General features: G+C 44.7%; 1 protein-coding gene across 1 annotated transcript in view; it reads right to left on the bottom strand.

Annotated features, from left to right (window-relative positions):
* Window positions 1–279: 279 nt before the first annotated feature.
* Window positions 280–20424, bottom strand: part of TMEM82 (transmembrane protein 82) — a 37668-nt gene continuing 17523 nt past the window's right edge. Inside the window, exons 3-6 of the mRNA XM_068111896.2 lie at window positions 17671–17863; window positions 8312–8714; window positions 4713–4888; window positions 280–509 (exon numbers count right to left, since the gene is read on the bottom strand). Of these exons, the coding sequence (XP_067967997.2) occupies window positions 456–509; window positions 4713–4888; window positions 8312–8714; window positions 17671–17863 (826 nt within the window). The 3' untranslated portion in view covers window positions 280–455. The remainder of the gene's footprint in view (window positions 510–4712; window positions 4889–8311; window positions 8715–17670; window positions 17864–20424) is intronic.

The raw sequence follows: 20424 nt of genomic DNA, 5'->3' as shown, positions 1-20424 counted from the left end.
GAGTCTTTATTATAAGAGCTCAACTGTAGCACTGGAGCGTTCCGGGCTGCGCGCCCGGTGTATATCCTGCGGCCACGCCTACCCCTCGGGCGTGGCCGCCGCCCACTTGGTGCGCGGAATGATGCCATCACGCCAGTGAGCTTTCGTGTCCGCCACAGTCACTTGATAACTCGTGAACCAATAAGGTAATCTTCGCCGATTACAGAAAGTTTGAACACACGAAGGTAATTCATTCTCTGTTTCTTACCTTCTCTCAAGTTGTTATCAAATATACGTAAATAAATGCACAAGTTAATATTTATTCATGTAACATGTAGTCAAGGTTTATAAAAAGTAAATCATGTAAACAAGCATTATTTTACAATCATTTTCAATGTGACAAATACATGGAATACCAAAGTACACGCGTTCGTCCTTGCAGGTTCGTTCGTTGTGAGTGTTCCTGGTTTGTTCGTTTAGCGTCGACTTTGTAAATCTTCTGATTGCACATTGTTGGTTTCAAGTGTATTCTGCTTCACAAACAGTGAAACACAACCCGGGGGAAGGGGGGGGAAGGGGGAGGAGGAGGAGGTGAAGGGGACTATAATTAGAGATATTATACTTTACATGTGTGTAACTTTTTTAACACATTAGATACAATCTAAAAATACATCACCTGCCCCAAGTGGTTGCTTTGAGATGTAAACAAATCTCCCAAAAATATACAGAATTCACCTGAAAGTGTAGTGTGTTGGAGCACCTCTCAACAACTGATCGTGTGTGTGTGTGTGTGTGTGTGTGTGTGTGTGTGTGTGTGTGTGTATGTGTCTATGTACTATATATGTGTGTGTATGTGTGTATGTGTATATGTACTGTATGTGTCTATGTGTGTGTGTATGTGTCTATGTGTGTATATGTACTGTATGTGTGTGTGTCTATGTGTGTGTGTATGTGTCTATGTACTGTATGTGTCTATGTGTGTGTGTGTGTATGTGTCTATGTACTGTATGTGTGTGTGTGTGTATGTGTCTATGTGTGTATGTATGTGTGTATGTATGTGTCGTTGTTTGTTATCTCCATAATTTGGGTTTTAGAAGGTGGAATGAAGTCCTCCCAGGACTCGAAGTATCCACCCCTGCTTCGGTGAAGGATTGTGATTCATGGCTTAAGTTGTGAAGTTTTGTTGTTCTCAGAGTTTTGTTCCAAGGGTTCTTTTCAGGATCATCACCAAGTCCCGTACAGCCTCCAACTGTTGTTCGTTTGTGGTAATATTGCCAGGGATGGTTTGTCAGATCTCCACAGGGTTCTTCTTCATCATTCCTGTTGCTCCAGCTGTCATTGGTACAATCTGTGCTCTTCAGCTTCCAAGATATTTTGAGATCATGGTACTTGTCATTATCCTAACTTCCACGTCGATGGGTACTGACACCTCAATTGTATTTCTGGTATGTATTTTTGATGACTAGATGAAGTTTATGAAGACGCAAGGCCTTGTAGCAAATGCAACACTTGTGCAGTTTCTCCCATTGGTTGTTATCTTCATTTGTGGGTTCCAGAAGGAGGGAGGTGCTTGTGGTTTTGTTTTTTTTCACAGGGCAGGTGTACGCGTCTCGTGCTGTAGTAGGGTGTGATGGGTTTACCACTCGTTGCTTTTAGCTATGGCCGCCAGTTAGCTCTGCGAGCGAAAAGAAGGCCGAGTCTATAAGTTCTTCCTTCCGGTACATCGCCTCTACCATTGCCAAGACTTTCAGACTACCTCCTAGTGGTGCACCATGGTAACAGTGCTCTTGAGGAAACTGACTAAACGTCTGGAGGATCTCGGAGTTGGTTGGTGCCCTAAAGGTGTAGTGGGCGTGGCCCTCCATTGTGAGGACTTGCTGTGATACTCACTAATCCAACCAGGGTTGGTGGAGCTCATTAGCCTTGGTAGGCAGTCCACCGAGGAGAAGGAAACTCCGATTGCAAATCCCCCTGCTGCCTTGCACGGTATGTCTCTTTAGACAAAGGTGAGGTCCACAGCGGATACTGTGGTGGCGTCAGGAAGGGGATCCAGCCACAAAAACGTGCCTCAAATATACCTTTTGACGAAGCGGCCATTATGTGAAACACGACTTGCACATGCAAGCATGGAAACGGCCATAAAACGATGACGATGGCGACAGAGGAAGTTCTCCCAGAAATAAAAAATCTCCACCTCCTTTTTTGGTGAAGGATCATTATTCATGAACCACATTGTGAAACTTCATCCTCATAGCTTTGTTCCCAGGGCCAACTCTTTCGACCTTGGCTGTCGGCTTTCAACTGGTTCATGAATCTTTCTCCTTCACCCTTAGTCCCCCATACTTCATGCGCAGAATACGTTTTGCAGTGGAGGATGATTTCCTTCTCCTCTTGAGCTCCAACTCTGTTCATTTAATCTTCTCAGATTCTCTGGAAGCTCTCCGGTGTTGGTTTTAGAACAGGTGACACCTTTGTAGATTTTATCTTTGGTGGTGAGCTCTGTCCTATCGAGAGGCAGGGACCCCTTCTTCACTGGAGAAGGTGCAGTCATTATCCTTTTCAGCATACATAAAGCCAGCCATTTTGCTTTCCCCAAGAGGCTGTAGGGCCTCAGCTCCCATTGCTTTCCCCAATAGGCTGTAGGACCTCAGCTCCCATTGATTTCCCCAAGAGGCTGTAGGGCCTCAGCTCCCATTGCTTTCCCCAATAGGCTGTAGGGCCTCGGCTCCCATTGCTTTCCCCAAGAGGCTCTAGGGCCTCAGCTCCCATTGCTTTCCTCAAGAGACTGTAGGGCTTCAGCTCCCATTGCTTTCCCCAAGAGGCTGTAGGGCCTCGGCTCCCATTGCTTTCCCCAAGAGGCTGTAGGGCCTCAGCTCCCATTGCTTTCCCCAAGAGGCTGTAGGGCCTCGGCTCCCATTGCTTTCCCCAAGAGGCTGTCGGGCCTCGGCTCCCATTGCTTTCCCCAAGAGGCTGTAGGGCCTCGGCTCCCATTGCTTTCCCCAAGAGGCTGTAGGGCCTCGGCTCCCATTGCTTTCCCCAAGAGGCTGTCGGGCCTCAGCTCCCATTGCTTTCCCCAAGAGGCTGTAGGGCCTCGGCTCCCATTGCTTTCCCCAAGAGGCTGTAGGGCCTCGGCTCCCATTGCTTTCCCCAAGAGGCTGTAGGGCCTCGGCTCCCATTGCTTTCCCCAAGAGGCTGTAGGGCCTCGGCTCCCATTGCTTTCCCCAAGAGGCTGTCGGGCCTCAGCTCCCATTGATTTCCCCAAGAGGCTGTAGGGCCTCGGCTCCCATTGGTTATCTCCATTTCCTGGTTTTAGAAGGTGGGAGGAAGTGCTCCCAGAGCTCAAAATCGCTACTTCCTTTTTGGAGAATGATCTCCTGTACCATTAGCCTCCCATGCTTCATGTGCAGAATATGCTTTGCAATGGAAGATTAATTATTAACTTCTCCTCTAAGCTCCAGTTCTGTTCATTTAATCTTCTCCGATTCATCTGGAACATCGTAGTTGTTGGTTGTAGAACAGGCGACACCATTTACGCTTCTAGTTTTGGTGTAGACCTCTGTCCTATCGTGAGGCAATGCCCGGATGTATTCTTTGATGTAGACATAAAGTTGCTGAAGTAGTAAATACCTCGGTCCAAGCAGAAGACTAACAGCCTGCTCGGCCAGGACAACACCTTTCCGTCCATGATGGTCCCGCACATGTACAGACTGAGTTTCCTCTTCCAGGCGCTCGTGACAGTTGGTGTAACCCAGTGGACCTCCTACCCCTCCACCCCCGCCGGTAACAAACGCATGCACCGCACATGGCTGGGAAGCACCCAATGGTATTGGGATCAGTGGTAGGACGGGCAAGGATGACTCCATATAGGGCATGACCAACGAGTTCATTGGGGACTTTACAAACATCCCGAGCTCGTCACAATCCACAGGGACACTTCCAATGTGCGTGTCACTTCTGGTGTGTGTGTGTGTGGGGGCGTGTGTGCGTGCATGCATCTGTGTATGTGTGTGTACATGCATGTGTGTGCATGCACATTTAATTTCCAGGCCAGTCAGACTCAATAAGCCCATTGAAGGATGCCGGTAGAATAGTATATCCCAATATAGATTGCTGGTTCTTTGGTGTACTGAGTGCCTTGGTGGACACACCTAGAAGGTGACCGCAAAGACCCATGGGTCTAGGTCGGGCTGGAATTTGATTTGGAAGTTGGTTACTTTGCTCGTAATACCAAAACTACTCTTGGTGAAAAATACTATAGAATATTTGATGCCCATTGTAACCTAATGCCAGCAGAGGGGTTGCCCAGATTAATGACACATCTGACTGATGGTACATTTTTTTAGAAACTCCCTCTCTGTGAGACACCACAGTGATAGTTTGTCATCAATTGTGGAATCGAACATAGATTGGACAGCTGAAAGGCAAGTGTGCTACCTCTGAGCTATCGCACTAGTCCTATATGCTAGGCCTCACACTGTTTTACATTTTCTTGATTTGTGTAGTTTTCCCAAAATGGCCTCCTTATGATGTCTCACCATAATTTCTCATTTTCTGGTGGGAGTTTTCCCCAAGTTTCATTCAGTGACACTTGATGAGCACTTTCATCAACTTGGCCACTTCCTTGAGCAATAGATGAGTTGAATCGGAGTGGCTTCTGCAATCCTGTGGTTTTCATGTATTTTGTGGAGTGATTGTATCATTCATGCACTATCTGTTTGGCGTCTCAAACAAACCTCACAAGTAGTTGCTGATTCATTACTGTACAGAATGTACCACATTTCTCCCAAGAACACCAAAGGGATATGGAGAATGTCCTCCCAGTTTCCGACTGTCAATGTAATGACAAAGAGAGCGATCATCCTCATTCCAAAAACATTCCTTCCAGATGAATGACTGCTTGGCTCGTCCCCTGTAAGGCAACAAAACACTTCATTTTAATAGATATGCTCACAAATACATAGTGTATGAAATGCAGAAGAAATGTGATGTTTGTTATGGAAATGTTATCAAGCACCTTTAACAGGTGCAACTATTTAAAATCTGTCGACATAATTATTACAACACAGGCTTTTTCTCAATATTTATTGTGTTATAAACAAATTCTAAACAAGTGCAGATACATTCAAATTACACCGCCCCCTTGGCAAATAAATAAATAACATATCCTCCGGTGCACGACTGCCGCAGTGCAGCACACCGAGACGGATTTGGGAGGGAGCGGTGTACAATAATTGATTTATTAATTGCTGAAATTAAAATAAATAAATAAATAATAATCGTAAAATAATTAATTTCTTAATCGATTGGCTAATGGCATACGTAAAGCACCACCATTCCATCTGAATCAGTAACTTTTTGAAAATTAATTGAGTCATTAGTCGAATAATTAAATAATTAATTGATTAATCAATAAATCAAAAATACCCTTTACAGCCAAATTACTTGGTCATTATCATGTCCACGTATCAGCTTCCTGATTCAAAAGGTGCCTGAGATATTGCCCAGATGAGAAAGGAAATAAATAAGTCCTTAATTAATCGATAATAATTAATTAATCAATTAATTGATTAATCTAAAAATTAAAAAAACTTTGTTTTTGTCAAAGGACTTGCTCACTATTGTGCTGAAATTTCAGCTTCCTTGCTCAAAGGACAGCTGAAATATCGCCCGGCCAAACAAACAAGGAAACAAACGAAGAGAAAACTGAGTACTCCCTTTCAGTGCGCGTCATTGCCGAGCCCCCTTCGGTACCTGGCGATGACGTCATGCAGCGCCTGGGGATGGCATAGGAAAGGAGCGGTGTACAACAAACAAACAAGGAAACAACCAGAGTGAAAACTGAGTACTCCCTTTCAGCGTGCGTCATTGCCGAGCCCCCTTCGGTACCTGACGATGACGTCATGCAGCGCCTGGGGGTGGCATAGGAAAGGAGCGGTGTACAACAAACAAACAAGAAACCGGAAAACTGAGTACTCCCTTTCAGCACGTGTCATTGCCGAGCCCCCTTCGGTACCTGACGATGACGTCATGCAGCGCCTGGGGGTGGCATAGGAAAGGAGCGGTGTACAACAAACAAACAAGAAACCGGAAAACTGAGTACTCCCTTTCAGCACGTGTCATTGCCGGACCCCCTCCGGAGCTCGACAATGATGTCATGCAGCGCCTTGGGATGGAATAGTAAAGGAGCGGTGTACAATACTTGCATACTACCCTTCTCAGGCTGATAGCAGAACTTTTACTGCCCCTTTTATAATGTACCATTATTTGCCTGGAAGGCAGGGGGTTGTTATAAAGTCCTAGTCGCAGCTGGTGATAAATGATGAAGTGAGAGCTGATTGGTTGTTCACTCCAATTACGGTTGAGAGACGTGATTGGGTCTTGTTATTTATATGATGGTTGCAATCGACATTGCATGTGCTATATGATTGGGAGCCTCAGAAGTGTACGCTTTTGTCTATGTTTTTACCGACGACTCGCCAATAAGCAATGAACCGGTCTGGCCTGGTGATGGGGATGTGTATCGGTATTGAACGTATACCCCCTTTTGCTCCCCTCCCAGCATCACATCTGTCTCCCATGAATGCTGTGAAATCTAAAGCTCTCAACATTATTGGAATGTCCTACAACAAGGCCTAAAAGTCTTTTGCTTTTAGATTGCAGACAGGTCGGTGGTCTCTGTTTTCTACTGCATCTCCCTCTCAATCTCTCAGTCCTCTGACCCTCCCCAGCAACTCCACGATGCACGAGTTCTTCCAGTAACACTCTCCTGGTTAAACTTCCAAAATATAGGCTGACTACATACCTCAACTGCTTTGTTCCTCATTTCTCCTGTCTTTGGATCCACCTTCCAGAGGCCTTTTTCCACCATCTTGTGTCAGCCCCCATCCTCACCTTTGATATTTAGTTCCCCCATTAACCATTCCTTACCCAATCCTCTTACTTGCTGATTTCAGTATTTTCATTCATTCTCTCTCTTCCTTTCCTTGTACTTAATTCACTGACCAGTTGTTCCCAATCATTGCCCCACTACACCACTGTCAATTTAACCTTGCTCTGCCCTGAGCCTTCCTCTTGTATAGAGACAAAAAAGACCAGACAGAGGATAAGTGAGAGCAGCGGAGCAGGTTTGTAGAACAAGCAACTGATGCCATCCGACCCGTCGTTGAGTCAGATTCAAGGCTGGCCAGATGCACTCTCCTTTTCTGGCTGAAAGAGTCACTGGTCCAAGTGTGAAGTGCAAACCAAATATGGAGGGATGGGTTGGGGACATGAACTTTGGAAGCCTGGTGCTGGTTTAATGGTTCAGACAGCTGGCTTCGTAAGATCCTCGGGTCTTAAGTTTGAGCCCCTGTTGGGTCGTTAAATAGCACCAGGTGGGTTGACTCAGCCTGTCATCCTTCCGAGGTCGGCAAAATGAGTACCAACTTCAACTGGTAACATCAGCGGCACAGTCGCTCTTCCAGAAAATGATACAACCAGTAGCCACAGGCTGCATACAAAACAACGACATGAACTTTAGAGGCAAACACTGTGTTAAAGCATTCTGCTTTGTTCGTCAGGTAATCAGCTGTGATGTAATTTGTGGAGAGGAAGGGGAGGGAGGAGGAACATTCCTTAGAACAAACTTTCTCAGGTACCATCAGGTTTTTTGAAGACTCAGAGGTATCGCAATTTCAAAGTAACTTTCCAATTAATTCAATTCCCAGCCCAACTACAAGCTATCTTTCTGGTGCTTTACAGGGAATGCATTGCACCATCCTTTGGAGTGACCGTAAGGCAGTTGTTGTTGTTCTTGTATAGCCCCTAACAGTTCTCTCGAACAGGCCTGTGGCACAGAGAGAGCCAATTGATCTCCTGGGAGCGACCCAGAGATCCCCCACATCCAGGATGTTGTACCCCTGCCTTCACGAGGTCAGGGACATGACGGAGAGAGAGAGAGGGAGAGGGAGAGAGAGAGAGAGAGAGAGACAGAGAGAGAGACAGAGAGAGAGAGAGAGAGAGAGAGAGAGAGAGAGAGAGAGAGAGAGAAAGAAAGAGAGAGAGAGAGAAAAAAAAAGAAAAAAAAAGGAAGGGAATAGACAGAGAATCACAAGAGAAGGAATCACAAGAGACAGACAAGAGACAAGAGACAGACAAGAGGGAAAGGGCCGGTTCATGGGGACCGATCGGCACTCTGACCGTGACTGCGCTGCCATGATAAATGTAAATATTAAGGAGCATTGTTAAATGATTAAAAATGACAAATAACACGATAAAAACATAAACATTTTCTTGATTTCCCTCAACGATGCTTCCATAAGGAATCTTTGTCGCAGGGGTTATTACAACTTACCATGTTTTTGCATCGTCAGAAGGCCATAACAGATGATAAGAAGCAACCAGAAGCGCAATGAGTTTGAGGGTGATGTGAAGTCTTGGTTTATAAGCATAATACTGGTATATGTACCAAATCCCAAAATTCGTTTCATCACGGCATTCATAAAACTCGGGACGTTTTGCCAATTGTTGTGAAACAACGCACAAAGTCCACAGTATTTTTGATCAGAATGGAGGGCATAAAGCAGGTCGATATGAGCGTGCCATTGCTTCAGCTTCATCAGCATCAGACTTGCCAAGTGGCTGCTGATAGCCATGTTCAGGGTCGTGTGAATGCTTCCTTCGTACAAATACTTCAGAGTTGTCAACATTGAACAACCCAGCGCAAACTTCACAGATGCAAAGCATTCGCAGGCGCTCTGTAGAGAGAGAGAGAAAGAGTGCGAACAGTCATTCAAATCGCAGACACTCTACCTGTCTGTATTTTAAACTGATTTTATCGAACTGACAAAACCTGAAATGAACACTCAACACTAACGTTTAAAATAGAGGCTTGCATAATTCCCCTTAGGTCTTTGTCTTTCTAAAGTTTTCAACAGTTTATAGGGCTCAAGAAAGAGATGTCACACATACACAAATTTAAAAAGAAACCAAAACAACGAGTACAGCCCCAACAATTGCAAAAAAAGAGGAAACAAAAACATAAAACGAAATATCAATAGATAAACACGAAGCCTGGTGTTGGCTTAGCGGTTCGGGTGCCGGCTTGGGATCCTAGGATCCTGGGTTTGAATCCCAGTTGATCGCTGAATTAACGCCAGGGGGTTGACTCGGCCTGTCATCCTTCTGAGGTGGGAAAATTGAGTACCAGCTCACTGGTAATTCCCTGCGTGTCGCAAGAGGCGACTAACAGGGTTGGTGGCAGGAAGGGCATCCGGCCATAAAACATTGCTTCAAAAAGGGGACCAAGGTGCCCGAAAAAGGCCAACCCCTGTTCTGTGGGGAAAAATGGCCTCTAAAGGAGGTTTTTATACACTAACAACTGGGAGAATGATACAAGAGGAGGGAGATTTAAAAAAAAAAGAGTTGGACAGATTAGGAGTCGACAACGAAGGCTCTTTGGAATGGCTAAGAAGAGCTCAGCTCAACTTGGATGAAGAATGAATCATAAATGTCCAAGATCAAGGACACCACATGAATGGCTTTAAGAAAATGGTGGGACTGAGTCAATCGGACAGGTGTAGGTTCTGCAAGGTAGAAACAGAAAGTAGGAGCCACCTCCTATTAGGTTGTAAAAAACTCATGTCAGAACAGCTCTACACCCAAAGGCACAACAAGGTATGTAGAGCAATCCACTGGCACATCTGCAGAAATTTCAATATTGCAGTTCCAGAAAACTCATGGAAACATGAACCAAAAGCAAACATTGAAAACACAAGGAAGTAATTCTCACTAAGATCCCATCAAGTGTGAATGTAGAAAACAAAGCATTACAACCGTATTATAGTACTGAGGTACAAAAAAGAAAATAAAGGCATTGCTAATTGAGGTGTCAGTACCCAGCGATTTTGGCCTAAACAATGCAGAAATATAGAAAATGACTAAATTCCAAGCCCTCAGAAATGAAGTGAAAAGATCCTTGAAGCTGAAGAGTGCCAAAACTGTACCAATGATTATTGGAGCAATTGGAATGGTAAAGAAGAACATTACAGAGATCTTAAAAACCATCCCTGGGAATATTACGACAAACGAACTGCAGCTGGAAGCAGTCCGAGGCTCGGTGATGATCCTTAAAAGATCCCTCGGAACAAAACTTTGAGAATAAGAAAACTTCCCAAACTGGTCCATAAATCATGATTCCTCACTGAAATGAAGGTGGACACTTTTTGTTCTGAGAGGACTCCATTCGATCTTCTGAACCCCACGTTTGGATATAACAAACAATGACACACACCAAACTAGAACGGCACTCAGTAGAGAGCATACCTACGCCTGGTTGGCCATATCACTCAATGGTGAAGAATCACTTAAAAAATTAAATAATTCTCATATCCGAATCCTTATTCAGATCTTCACCTAAATCGAATTGATTCTTCCTTGTCACACACACAACCGGTCCAACAGGTTTCGTCCAAATCCGTCCATAACTTTTTGAGATATCCTGCTATGTATCGTTTTTGGCCCGACCACTCAATGGTGAAGAATCACTTAAAAATTCAAGTAGCCGGATCCGGATCTCCACCAAAATCTAATAATTTCGTCCTTGTCACATACGCTTTCTCTCTGCCAAATTTCGTCCGAATCCGTTAACAACTTTTTGAGATATTTTGTTCACAAACAAACAGACAAACAGACAGGGGTGAAAACATAACCTCCATCCACCTTTGGTGGCGGAGGTAACAATGCAGGTTGTTGCCTTTGTTAAATCTGTAGAAAGACCTCTTATGATTGGTGAATTTGGTTTAGTTAATGCTTAATTCCTTCTGATTCATCTCTATATTGAATGGTCAAGGCGTTGTAATGTCGCTGATTATCATACTAAAATACGCCATTTGTGTCTGTCTGTCTGATGAATTTTTAACGCCAATACATTCTGTCGTTACTTATCCAATCTCAACCAAACTTGACAGGATGACGAAGGGTTACACAATGAAGGTTGTAGCGCATTCATTTTCTCCCCCCCGAGCGAGTTTGCCCGCCATTGCCGTCAATGGAGTTGCGTGTTGAGGTGTATATCCATATTAAATTAGCTTTATCGTGATGTATTTCCAAAGAAGATTTATCGTGGCGTTTTTCCAAAGACGCTTTTAATAACAAAATTAATGATAATCGCACATTGCTAATGTTATTACAAAATAATATTAATACTAATAATGTCCCACTTTACCAAGGCGTTTTTCGTGCAGTGATAACGTGTATAAATAGCTTATCTTACTATAATTCACCAAATGTCCGTCTGTCCGTTCGAAGGTACTGCAAAAACAGCTCAACCAATCGCAACGATATTTTGGGTGGGTATTCCTGGGACCTTTGGGAGTAAAATAGGCTATATTCTTTTTCCAATTTTCCAGTTTTTCCAAACACAATGGAATAATATTTACCGATATGAACAGTGATGTGGCTTTTGTTGAAATTCTACAAATACTGTTTATTCTACGTACCAGGAGAGAGTAGATCGACTCCTGACGAACTCTTCCTATATAGTGCGGCTCCGAAGTAACATGGCAGCGTGTGCAAAGCGACTGAGAAACATGTGTAGTGGCCGCTTCCGTGTTACAGATTCGGCGCGCACTCTTCACACATAAACGTGCGACTGAGAAAGACGTGTAGCGGCCGCTTCCGTGTTACAGATTCGTCGCGCACTCTTCACACATAAACGTGCGACTGAGAAAGACGTGTAGCGGCCGCTTCCGTTTTGCAGAATTCAATCTTTTTTCAAAATGGGCGCCATGTACTGTTTAGATTTTGATGATTTGCGTGTGATATGATTCAACGGATGTTTATATGAATCGTTTAAAATAAAAAAAGCCTTCAATTTCTGATATTTTGCCTTTTCATTTGGGCTTCCCAATTCAAGCCCCGCCCATAGGGCGGGTACCGTTGCTAGTCGTTATAATGGCGTTTCTGTGGGAGCAACGGCTTCTGCAGGAAGGAAAAATATTATAAACCACAAACACGTATGCTTAGCTTTTTTAACAGTCACTAATGCTCTTTATCATACTAAATGAAGAAATTTGGAGGGATCCCGACATCCATGAAGTAAGGTTTACTTACAGAACTGAGCAAAGATCTACTGTACTCTATAACACCCACAAATGTTGGGTTAATAACATGGCCCTTTCTGCCGCTACCGTGGCATTTTTCGTAGCGAACTTTTGAAACTCGCTCCTGCTGTTTGATACGAAACTGAAAGGGAGAAGCTCGGGTTGTGCTCCTTTACCAAGCAGCTAGCTAGCGCTTGCCAAGCCAGCCGTTCCTTAACGGTTTTGAATGGAGTGCTTGCTCGAATGCTTAAACTACTTGGTGATCTCTCCACAAGAAACTTGGCAAATGAACACACACCCAATGTTCTTGAGACCCCACGATAGATCGACTGCAATCTACATACCCCAAAGAGGAATTACCCTTCCTGCCCCTCCCGGAGTCTGCGGGTGTACTACTGTTTGTAAATGATGATGGAGCACACCTTTGTCAACTGAAAGTTGATAACGGTGTGCTAATTGCTGTGAAGGCAAGGTGAAGCTGACGTGTTGGGCATAAGCCCTTCATCGGAGCAAGAGAGGAGGAAAGTCTGGAACGTCAGCTTCAATTTTATTCTGACGGTTGTTAGCACCCCTTTGCCAACCTTCAATTAGTAAAATGTGTCATTTGGACTGTCTGCCGACACAGACCACACTAGTCTGGACAAACGCTGGTATTGCTCTATGCTCATGATGCATTTGCCCAAAGAGTCTTTCATGTTTTGCAATAACAGACCACAAAGGAAACAGGATAAGAAATCAGTACATATGGAGGTTCAGCGGTGCATGTATACACAGACACAATGTGTATATACTTTATACTAGCGGAGCCTATCTGTCGCTTCACTGACGGACCAATTAGTCGTCCTGTTTACCCAAATTAATTTACTCGTGCGAAGAATGCTTTAACCTCAGTGTTGCCCAGGTAAAAAAGGAAATTACGTGGTGGTGAGGTGTTTTAACCTCAGTGTAGCGAGGCGAGCCAAGCAAGTATAACCTGCTTTGTGGCAGAGTGGCCAGACGGAAGCCAAACAGTTCCATCTTGGTTTCATCAGACCACAGGATCTTGTTTCTCACAGTCTGAGAGTCCTTTAGGTGCTTTTTTGCAAACTCCAAGCGGGCTTTCATGTGTCTTTCACTGAGGAGAGGCTTCCGTCTGGCACTCTGCCATAAAGCCCAGATCGGTGGAGTGTTGCAGTGATGGTTGTCCTTCTGGAAGTTTCTCCCATCTCCACACAGGATCTCTGGAGCTCAGCCAGAGTGATCATCGGGTTCTTGGTCACCTCTCTTACCAAGGACTTTCTCCCCCAATTGCTCAGTTTGGCCGGGCGGCCAGCTATAGGAAGAGCCCTGGTTGTTCCAAACTTCTTCCATTTAATAATTGTGGAGGCCACTGAGCTCTTGGGAACGTTCAATGCAGCAGAGATTTTTTTTGTAGGCTTCCCCAGATCTGTCCCTCGACACAATCCTGTCTCTGAGCTCTGCAGGCAGTTCCTTCGACCTCATGGCTTGGTTTTTGCTCTGATACGCATTGTCAGCTGTGAGACCTTATATAGACAGGTGTGTGCCTTTCCAAATCATGTCAAATCAATTGAATTTACCACAGGTGGACTCCGATCAAGGTGTAGAAACATCTCAAAGGTGATGAAAATAAATGGGAGGCACCTGAGCTAAATTTCAGGTGTCATAGCAAAGGGTCTGAATACTTATGTAAATGTGATATTTCCGTTTTTTCTTTTTAATAAATTTGCAAAACTTTCTGAAATCCTGTTTTCTCTTTGTCGTTATGGGGTATTGAGTGTAGATTGATGAGGGAAAAAATGAATTTAAACGATTTCAGCACAAGGGTGCAACATCACACAATGTGAAAAAGTGAAGGGGTCTGAATACTTTCTGAATGCACTGTGCATACTCGTGTGTGTATATATATATATATATATATATTCGTATATATTAGTATCTGTAATTTCGCGCTCCAACCTAATGAGCGAACGTCATGACGTCATCGCCACACATGTCCGCATTGCCTGCCAAGCTCAGGAGGGGCCATCTTGCAGTGCGTTTCTGAATCTGAATTTCTCGACTGAATCTGAATTTAACATCCATAATGACGCACTACTAGATGGCCCCTCCTGAGCTTGGCAGGCAATGCGGACATGTGTGGCGATGACGTCATGACGTATATATATCAGTTTCAGGGAAAAGAGGATTGTGATGAAGCAGAAGTTGGCCGATGAAAGGAGTACATTTCTGTAAATGGAAGCCTTTGCTGAGATCTGACCGACAGTAATCTCAGACAGGATCGTGGAGGGCGAGATCCTCCGTATGAACAGGCTGAAGGAGAGGTTCATTGAGATAGCCCCATAATCTTGCTCCATGATGCTCGCAACTTTCGGTCAGTATTCCTCGGTGAAACTGGTGGTGCGTTATTCTCAGATCCAATTTACAGTGATCTGTGATATTGTGTGCATCTGGTCAAGGGAGTTCCTTCATTGACCACTGGGGGTCATCCGAGACCAGTGGTACGGAGGCAACTTGTCAAGACGATTCAGTTGACCCTCATGCATGGATAAGAGAGGAGAATGTTCGCTGGTTATATCTCTCTGCTTTGTATACTCAACATCAAAATAAACATCAAATCTTTAGAAGGACACTCATTGAAATCCTCCATGCAAAAATGAAAAATATTTGAACACCGAGGTAAAGTTCAGCTATCTTTACTAAACACATGTCGATAAACAAGAGGTTGCCTCAGTCACAAAAAAACAAAAAGCATGAACATCACAAGGGGTTGTGCAACAAAGGTCGCTGCACTGCAACACAAAGACACGCACCTAAATACAGTCAAAACAAAATGACACAGGAATGGACACAACACTCCTAACAGTCAAGGACAGAATGACCGCAGTCCTCAATATCGTGTGTGTCCTCCCTGAGCTGTGATGCAGGCTGTACACCTCCGACGCATGCTCTGTACCAGACGTCTGATGCCGTCCGAGGGAAGTCTGTCCCACTCCTCCCGCAAGCCTTGAATGAGCATTTGCCGACTGACAGCCGTTGATCTCCTCGATGCAAGACGTCGACCAAGCTCATCCCATAAATGCTCAATGGGATTGAGGTCAGGGGGAATAAGGCGTCCAAGGCATCACTTCAATACCCTGTTCCTGGAGAGGTTGGTGGTCAGGCGAGCAGCATGGGGTCGAGCGTTGTCCTGCTGGAAAACTGCGATGTCAGCATGAGCCTGGAGAATGGCAGCAGATGAGGTCACAAAACTTCATTGACATAACGCTGACTAGTGAGATTGCCTTCGATGACGACCAGAGGTGTCCTGAAACGGGTGGAAATGCCGGTCATACCATCACACTGGGTCCTCCCCAACGATTGATCTGGCGAATGCAGCATGATGCATACCTTTTCCCACCTCTGCGCCATACCCATTGATGCCCATCAGCAGTATGGAGGCAAAATCTGGACTCATTGCTGAACAAGACTGCACTCCACTGTTGCTGTGTCCAGCGGCGATGCTGCAGACACCATCTTGGTCTGTTCCGCCGATGCACTGCGTTCGACACTGGACCTCTGCAAGGACGTCTTGCCACCAGGCCCCGGCTTCTCAAGCGCCTCCGCACAGTAGAGACACTGATGCGGTTGTTGTGGCGACCCTTTGTCACTGCAGCTGTTTGCGTCGCAGGGCGGAAACGATCATGAAGATGCTGCAGCACAATCCAGCGGTCTTGGTGTGGGGTGGTTACCAGTGGTCTTCCTCTTCGTGGACCATCATTCACAGTTCCAGTTTCACCGTAACATCTGGCCAGGTTGGAAATTGCAGGCTGTGAGCAACCAACGTTGGGCAATTGTTCGCTGGCTTACACCAGCCTCAAGCATCCCAATTGCCCTTAAACATTGTTCAGATGTCAGGCGTGGCATCTGATTTTCTTGTTGTTTTCCCTGTCAGAAGCCTCTGAAGTGAATATAGACAGCAGTAAATGAATGTCTAACCATGAGAACTGAAGGATTTCATTATGAGGGTCATTATTTAAAGGGAAAGATCCTTATACAGAACCACTCAAGCATGCCATTGTTGATCAACCAGGTGATTGAAGTGAAGTTCCCGTTACATAATCAGCCATTACAATTGAAGAAACGTGTTTGTAAAGCTTTCAAAAAATGAAAGTGATAAGTTTATTTTGATGTTCAGTTTACATAAACAGGGTTTTAAATGAAACCACAGGAATGAAGAACAGGTTGCCTCAGCTTTCTTTGGATTTTGACATGGTCTCTTTCGAAGAGATTATACCTGCCCCTTTATACATGGCAGCCCCCTTAGGGTAGCTGTTTTTCAGGGAGTAACGGGAGTCCCTGAGTACCTCAGGGAGTGACGTCCCTGCCCTATGCGAGTCCTGGGCTCAGCTGTCTCCGGCTGACAATACCTGGTATGGGTCTCTTGTCCAGGGTAACGGATCCCCACTGCCATGTGGGGGAAGCCTCTTTAGGCTCAGGCTATGAGAAGGACACTCAGGTATCAAACCGCACCTGTAGGTCAGCCTGGGCAGTGCTACATCGTGGACAGATGTGCCCATGAAAGTCAGTGGTGGCACCAATTTGGGCATCACTGTGCAGCATTTGCAGACAGCTGTGTCCACTTTGGACATCAAGGTCCACTTTGGACATCATATCATCGTACTGAAGACCATGCCAGTCTGCTGCACCTATGTGCATCAGACTTCACGCTGCATTTACTGCACCTGCAGCCAACGATGCTCTCAGGAATAGAGAGTTGTGAGAGGGATAGCACGCACCTCTATCACTTTAATCGCTTCTCTGTGCAGGTTTTTCCCTTCATTGGCACCAGCTCAGCTTCTCACATGCTCACCACCCATTTTCACCTTAGTCCTACGGCAAGGGAGGAGTGATGTCGGGGATAGGCAGAGGATGCAGCTTGGGGTCCCTAGTCAGGAGTCCACACATATGGTGGTTGTTTCAACCTTTGTTCCAGAGGCGGGAGAAAAGAGGAATGAAGGAGTGAAGGTGAGCAGAGAGTCTTGATTTTGGCAGTTTAACCATAAGAGGGTTGCAGGCAGATCTTGTGCGACCTGTAGGAATATTTGGGGGACAGAGCCCAGAGAGAGCTGGGGGGCAAGGCCAGAGAGGAGTCGGTAGAAGACGGAAAGACCACCTACCTGCCTGCGGTGAGTGAGTGAAAGGCCCTTGGAGTTAGCTTCATCGCGGGAGATTCCAATGATTCTGAACGCTTTGGTTTCAACAGCGTGAAGATGAGCTAGGTGTGAGGCAGAAGCACCAGCCCAGTGGGGAGAGCAGTATTCCATTGAGCTGCGGATGAAAGCCTTTTGGAGATATAAAGGCGCAAAGTTTTTCCAAGATGGCGTCCATACCACTTCGCCTATGACGTCATAATTATCACTTAAAATTATGCAGGAGGAGGCGCTCATATGGTGCAAAATTTCGGGTTAATCGGACCAACGATTGCCGAGAAAAGGAATTTTTAAAATGCAGACACGCATGCACGTACGATATTCGTACACACGCACCCGATCGGTTGACCATGCTTTTCGCTTCGCGGGCAAAGGGTAATTCCAACGTTGATTTTGTTTGAGGACGAAATTATAAAACTTACCATTGGTGAGCTAATGAGCCTTATTAACCCATGAGCAGAGCTTTCCATGACCAGCAGAGCAGCCACTCGATGGCTGATGAATGTAAGAACAACCGTCAAAACTGCAACGTCTGCAAAATCTGACAATTGTTTCCACGAACTTTTTGACGTCATCTTTTCATCGGAGTCATGGTTCCGTTGTAACTGGTGCTGGCTGCAGAATGGGTGCAAGAAATGATCAAAAATCTTGGAACAGATGAACACAGCGATTGTTTTGAAAAGAAACGTAATGTGAGAGTAATATGTACGACTCTCATCCAACAACATGATTGATGGTACACTTGCAATGCAATTACTGCCAAAAGTCATGGAAAAGCCCTTCGCAGTTGTGAGGATAGACCATGTCCATGCTTTCAATTTGCATATTCATGGCTATCCTCCAAACACTGTTTACAAAGTTAAGGGGCTGTTCCATTGCTGGATTTCAAAGGAATATGGTCCTCCGTTAAGTGGTCTCATGGCAAAGTTTCAATGTGAAACGATAATCACCTTTCAGAGAGCACCTTGCGATTTATTAGCCATTGTACACATCATCATGCGATTTATTAGCCATTGTACACATCGTCATGCGATTTATTAGCCATTGTACACATCGTCATGCGATTTTAGGCATTGTACACATCGTCATGCGATTTTAGCCATTGCACACATCGTCATGCGATTTTAGCCATTGTACACATCGTCATGCGATTTGTTAGCCATTGTATTCATCGTAATGCGATTTTAGCCATTGTACACATCGTCATGCGATTTTAACCATGATACACATCGTCATGCGATTTTAGCCATTGTACAAAGCGTCATGCGATTTTAGCCATTGTACACAGCGTCATGCGATTTTAGCCATTGTACACATCGTCATGCGATTTTAGCCATTGTACACATCGTCATGCGATTTTAGGCATTGTACACATCGTCATGCGATTTTAGGCATTGTACACATCGTCATGCGATTTTAGCCATTGTACACATCGTCATGCGATTTTAGCCATTGTACACATCGTCATGCGATTTTAGCCATTATACACATCGTCATGCGATTTTAGCCATCGTGCACATTGTCATGCGATTTTAGCCATCGTGCACATTGTCATGCGATTTTAGCCATAGTGCACATCGTCATGCGATTTTAGCCATTGTACACATCGTCATGCGATTTTAGCCATTGTACCCATCGTCATGCCATTTTAGCCATTGTACACATCGTCATGCGATTTTAGGCATTGTACACATCGTCATGCGATTTTAGCCATTGTACACATCGTCATGCGATTTTAGCCATTGTACACATCGTCATGCGATTTTAGCCATTGTACACATCGTCATGCGATTTTAGCCATCGTGCACATCGTCATGCGATTTTAGCCATCGTGCACATTGTCATGCGATTTTAGCCATTGTACACATCGTCATGCGATTTTAGCCATCGTGCACATCGTCATGCGATTTTAGCCATAGTGCACATCATCATGAGATTTTAGCCATAGTGCACATCGTCATGCGATTTTAGCCATAGTGCACATCGTCATGCGATTTTAGCCATAGTGCACATCATCATGAGATTTTAGCCATTGTACACATCGTCATGCGATTTTCGCCATTGTACACATCGTCATGCGATTTTAGCCATTGTACACATCGTCATGCGATTTTAGCCATAGTGCACATCGTCATGCGATTTTAGCCATAGTGCACATCGTCATGTGATTTTAGCCATTGTGCACATCGTCATGCGATTTTAGCTATTGTGCACATCGTCATGCGATTTTAGCCATTGTGCACATCGTCATGCGCTTTTAGCCATTGTGCACATCATCATGCGATTTTAGCAATTGTACCCATCGTCATGCGATTTTAGCCATTGTACACATCATCATGCGTTTTTAGCCATTGTACACATCGTCATGCGATTTTAGCCATTGTACACATCGTCATGCGATTTTAGCAATTGTACCCATCGTCATGCGATTTTAGTCATTGCACACATCGTCATGCGATTTTAGCCATTGCACACATCGTCATGCGATTTTAGCCATTGTGCACATCGTCATGTGATTTTAGCCATTGTACACATCGTCATGCGATTTTAGGCATTGTACACATCGTCATGCGATTTTAGCCATTGTACACATCGTCATGCGATTTTAGCCATTGTACACATCGTCATGCGATTTTAGCCATTGTACACATCGTCATGCGATTTTAGCCATTGTACACATCGTCATGTGATTTTAACCATTGTACACATCGTCATGTGATTTTAGCCATTGTATACATCGTCATGCGATTTTAACCATTGTACACATCGTCACGCGATTTTAACCATTGTACACATCGTCATGCGATTTTAGCCATTGTACACATCGTCATGTGATTTTAACCATTGTACACATCGTCATGTGATTTTATCCATTGTACACATCGTCATGCGATTTTAACCATTGTACACATCGTCATGTGATTTTAACCATTGTACACATCGTCATGCGATTTTAACCATTGTACACATCGTCATGTGATTTTAGCCATTGTACACATCGTCATGCGATTTTAACCATTGTACACATCGTCATGCGATTTTAGCCATTGTACACATCGTCATGCGATTTTCGCCATTGTATTCATCGTAATGCGATTTTAGCCATTGTACACATCGTCATGCGATTTTAACCATTGTACACATCGTCATGTGATTTTAGCCATTGTACACATCGT

The sequence above is a fragment of the Myxine glutinosa genome, chromosome 4, assembly GCF_964187855.1.
Source record: "Myxine glutinosa chromosome 4, kmMyxGlut1.1, whole genome shotgun sequence".
Taxonomy (NCBI): Eukaryota; Metazoa; Chordata; class Myxini; order Myxiniformes; family Myxinidae; genus Myxine; species Myxine glutinosa.
This window is presented reverse-complemented; position numbering and strand designations above follow the sequence as displayed.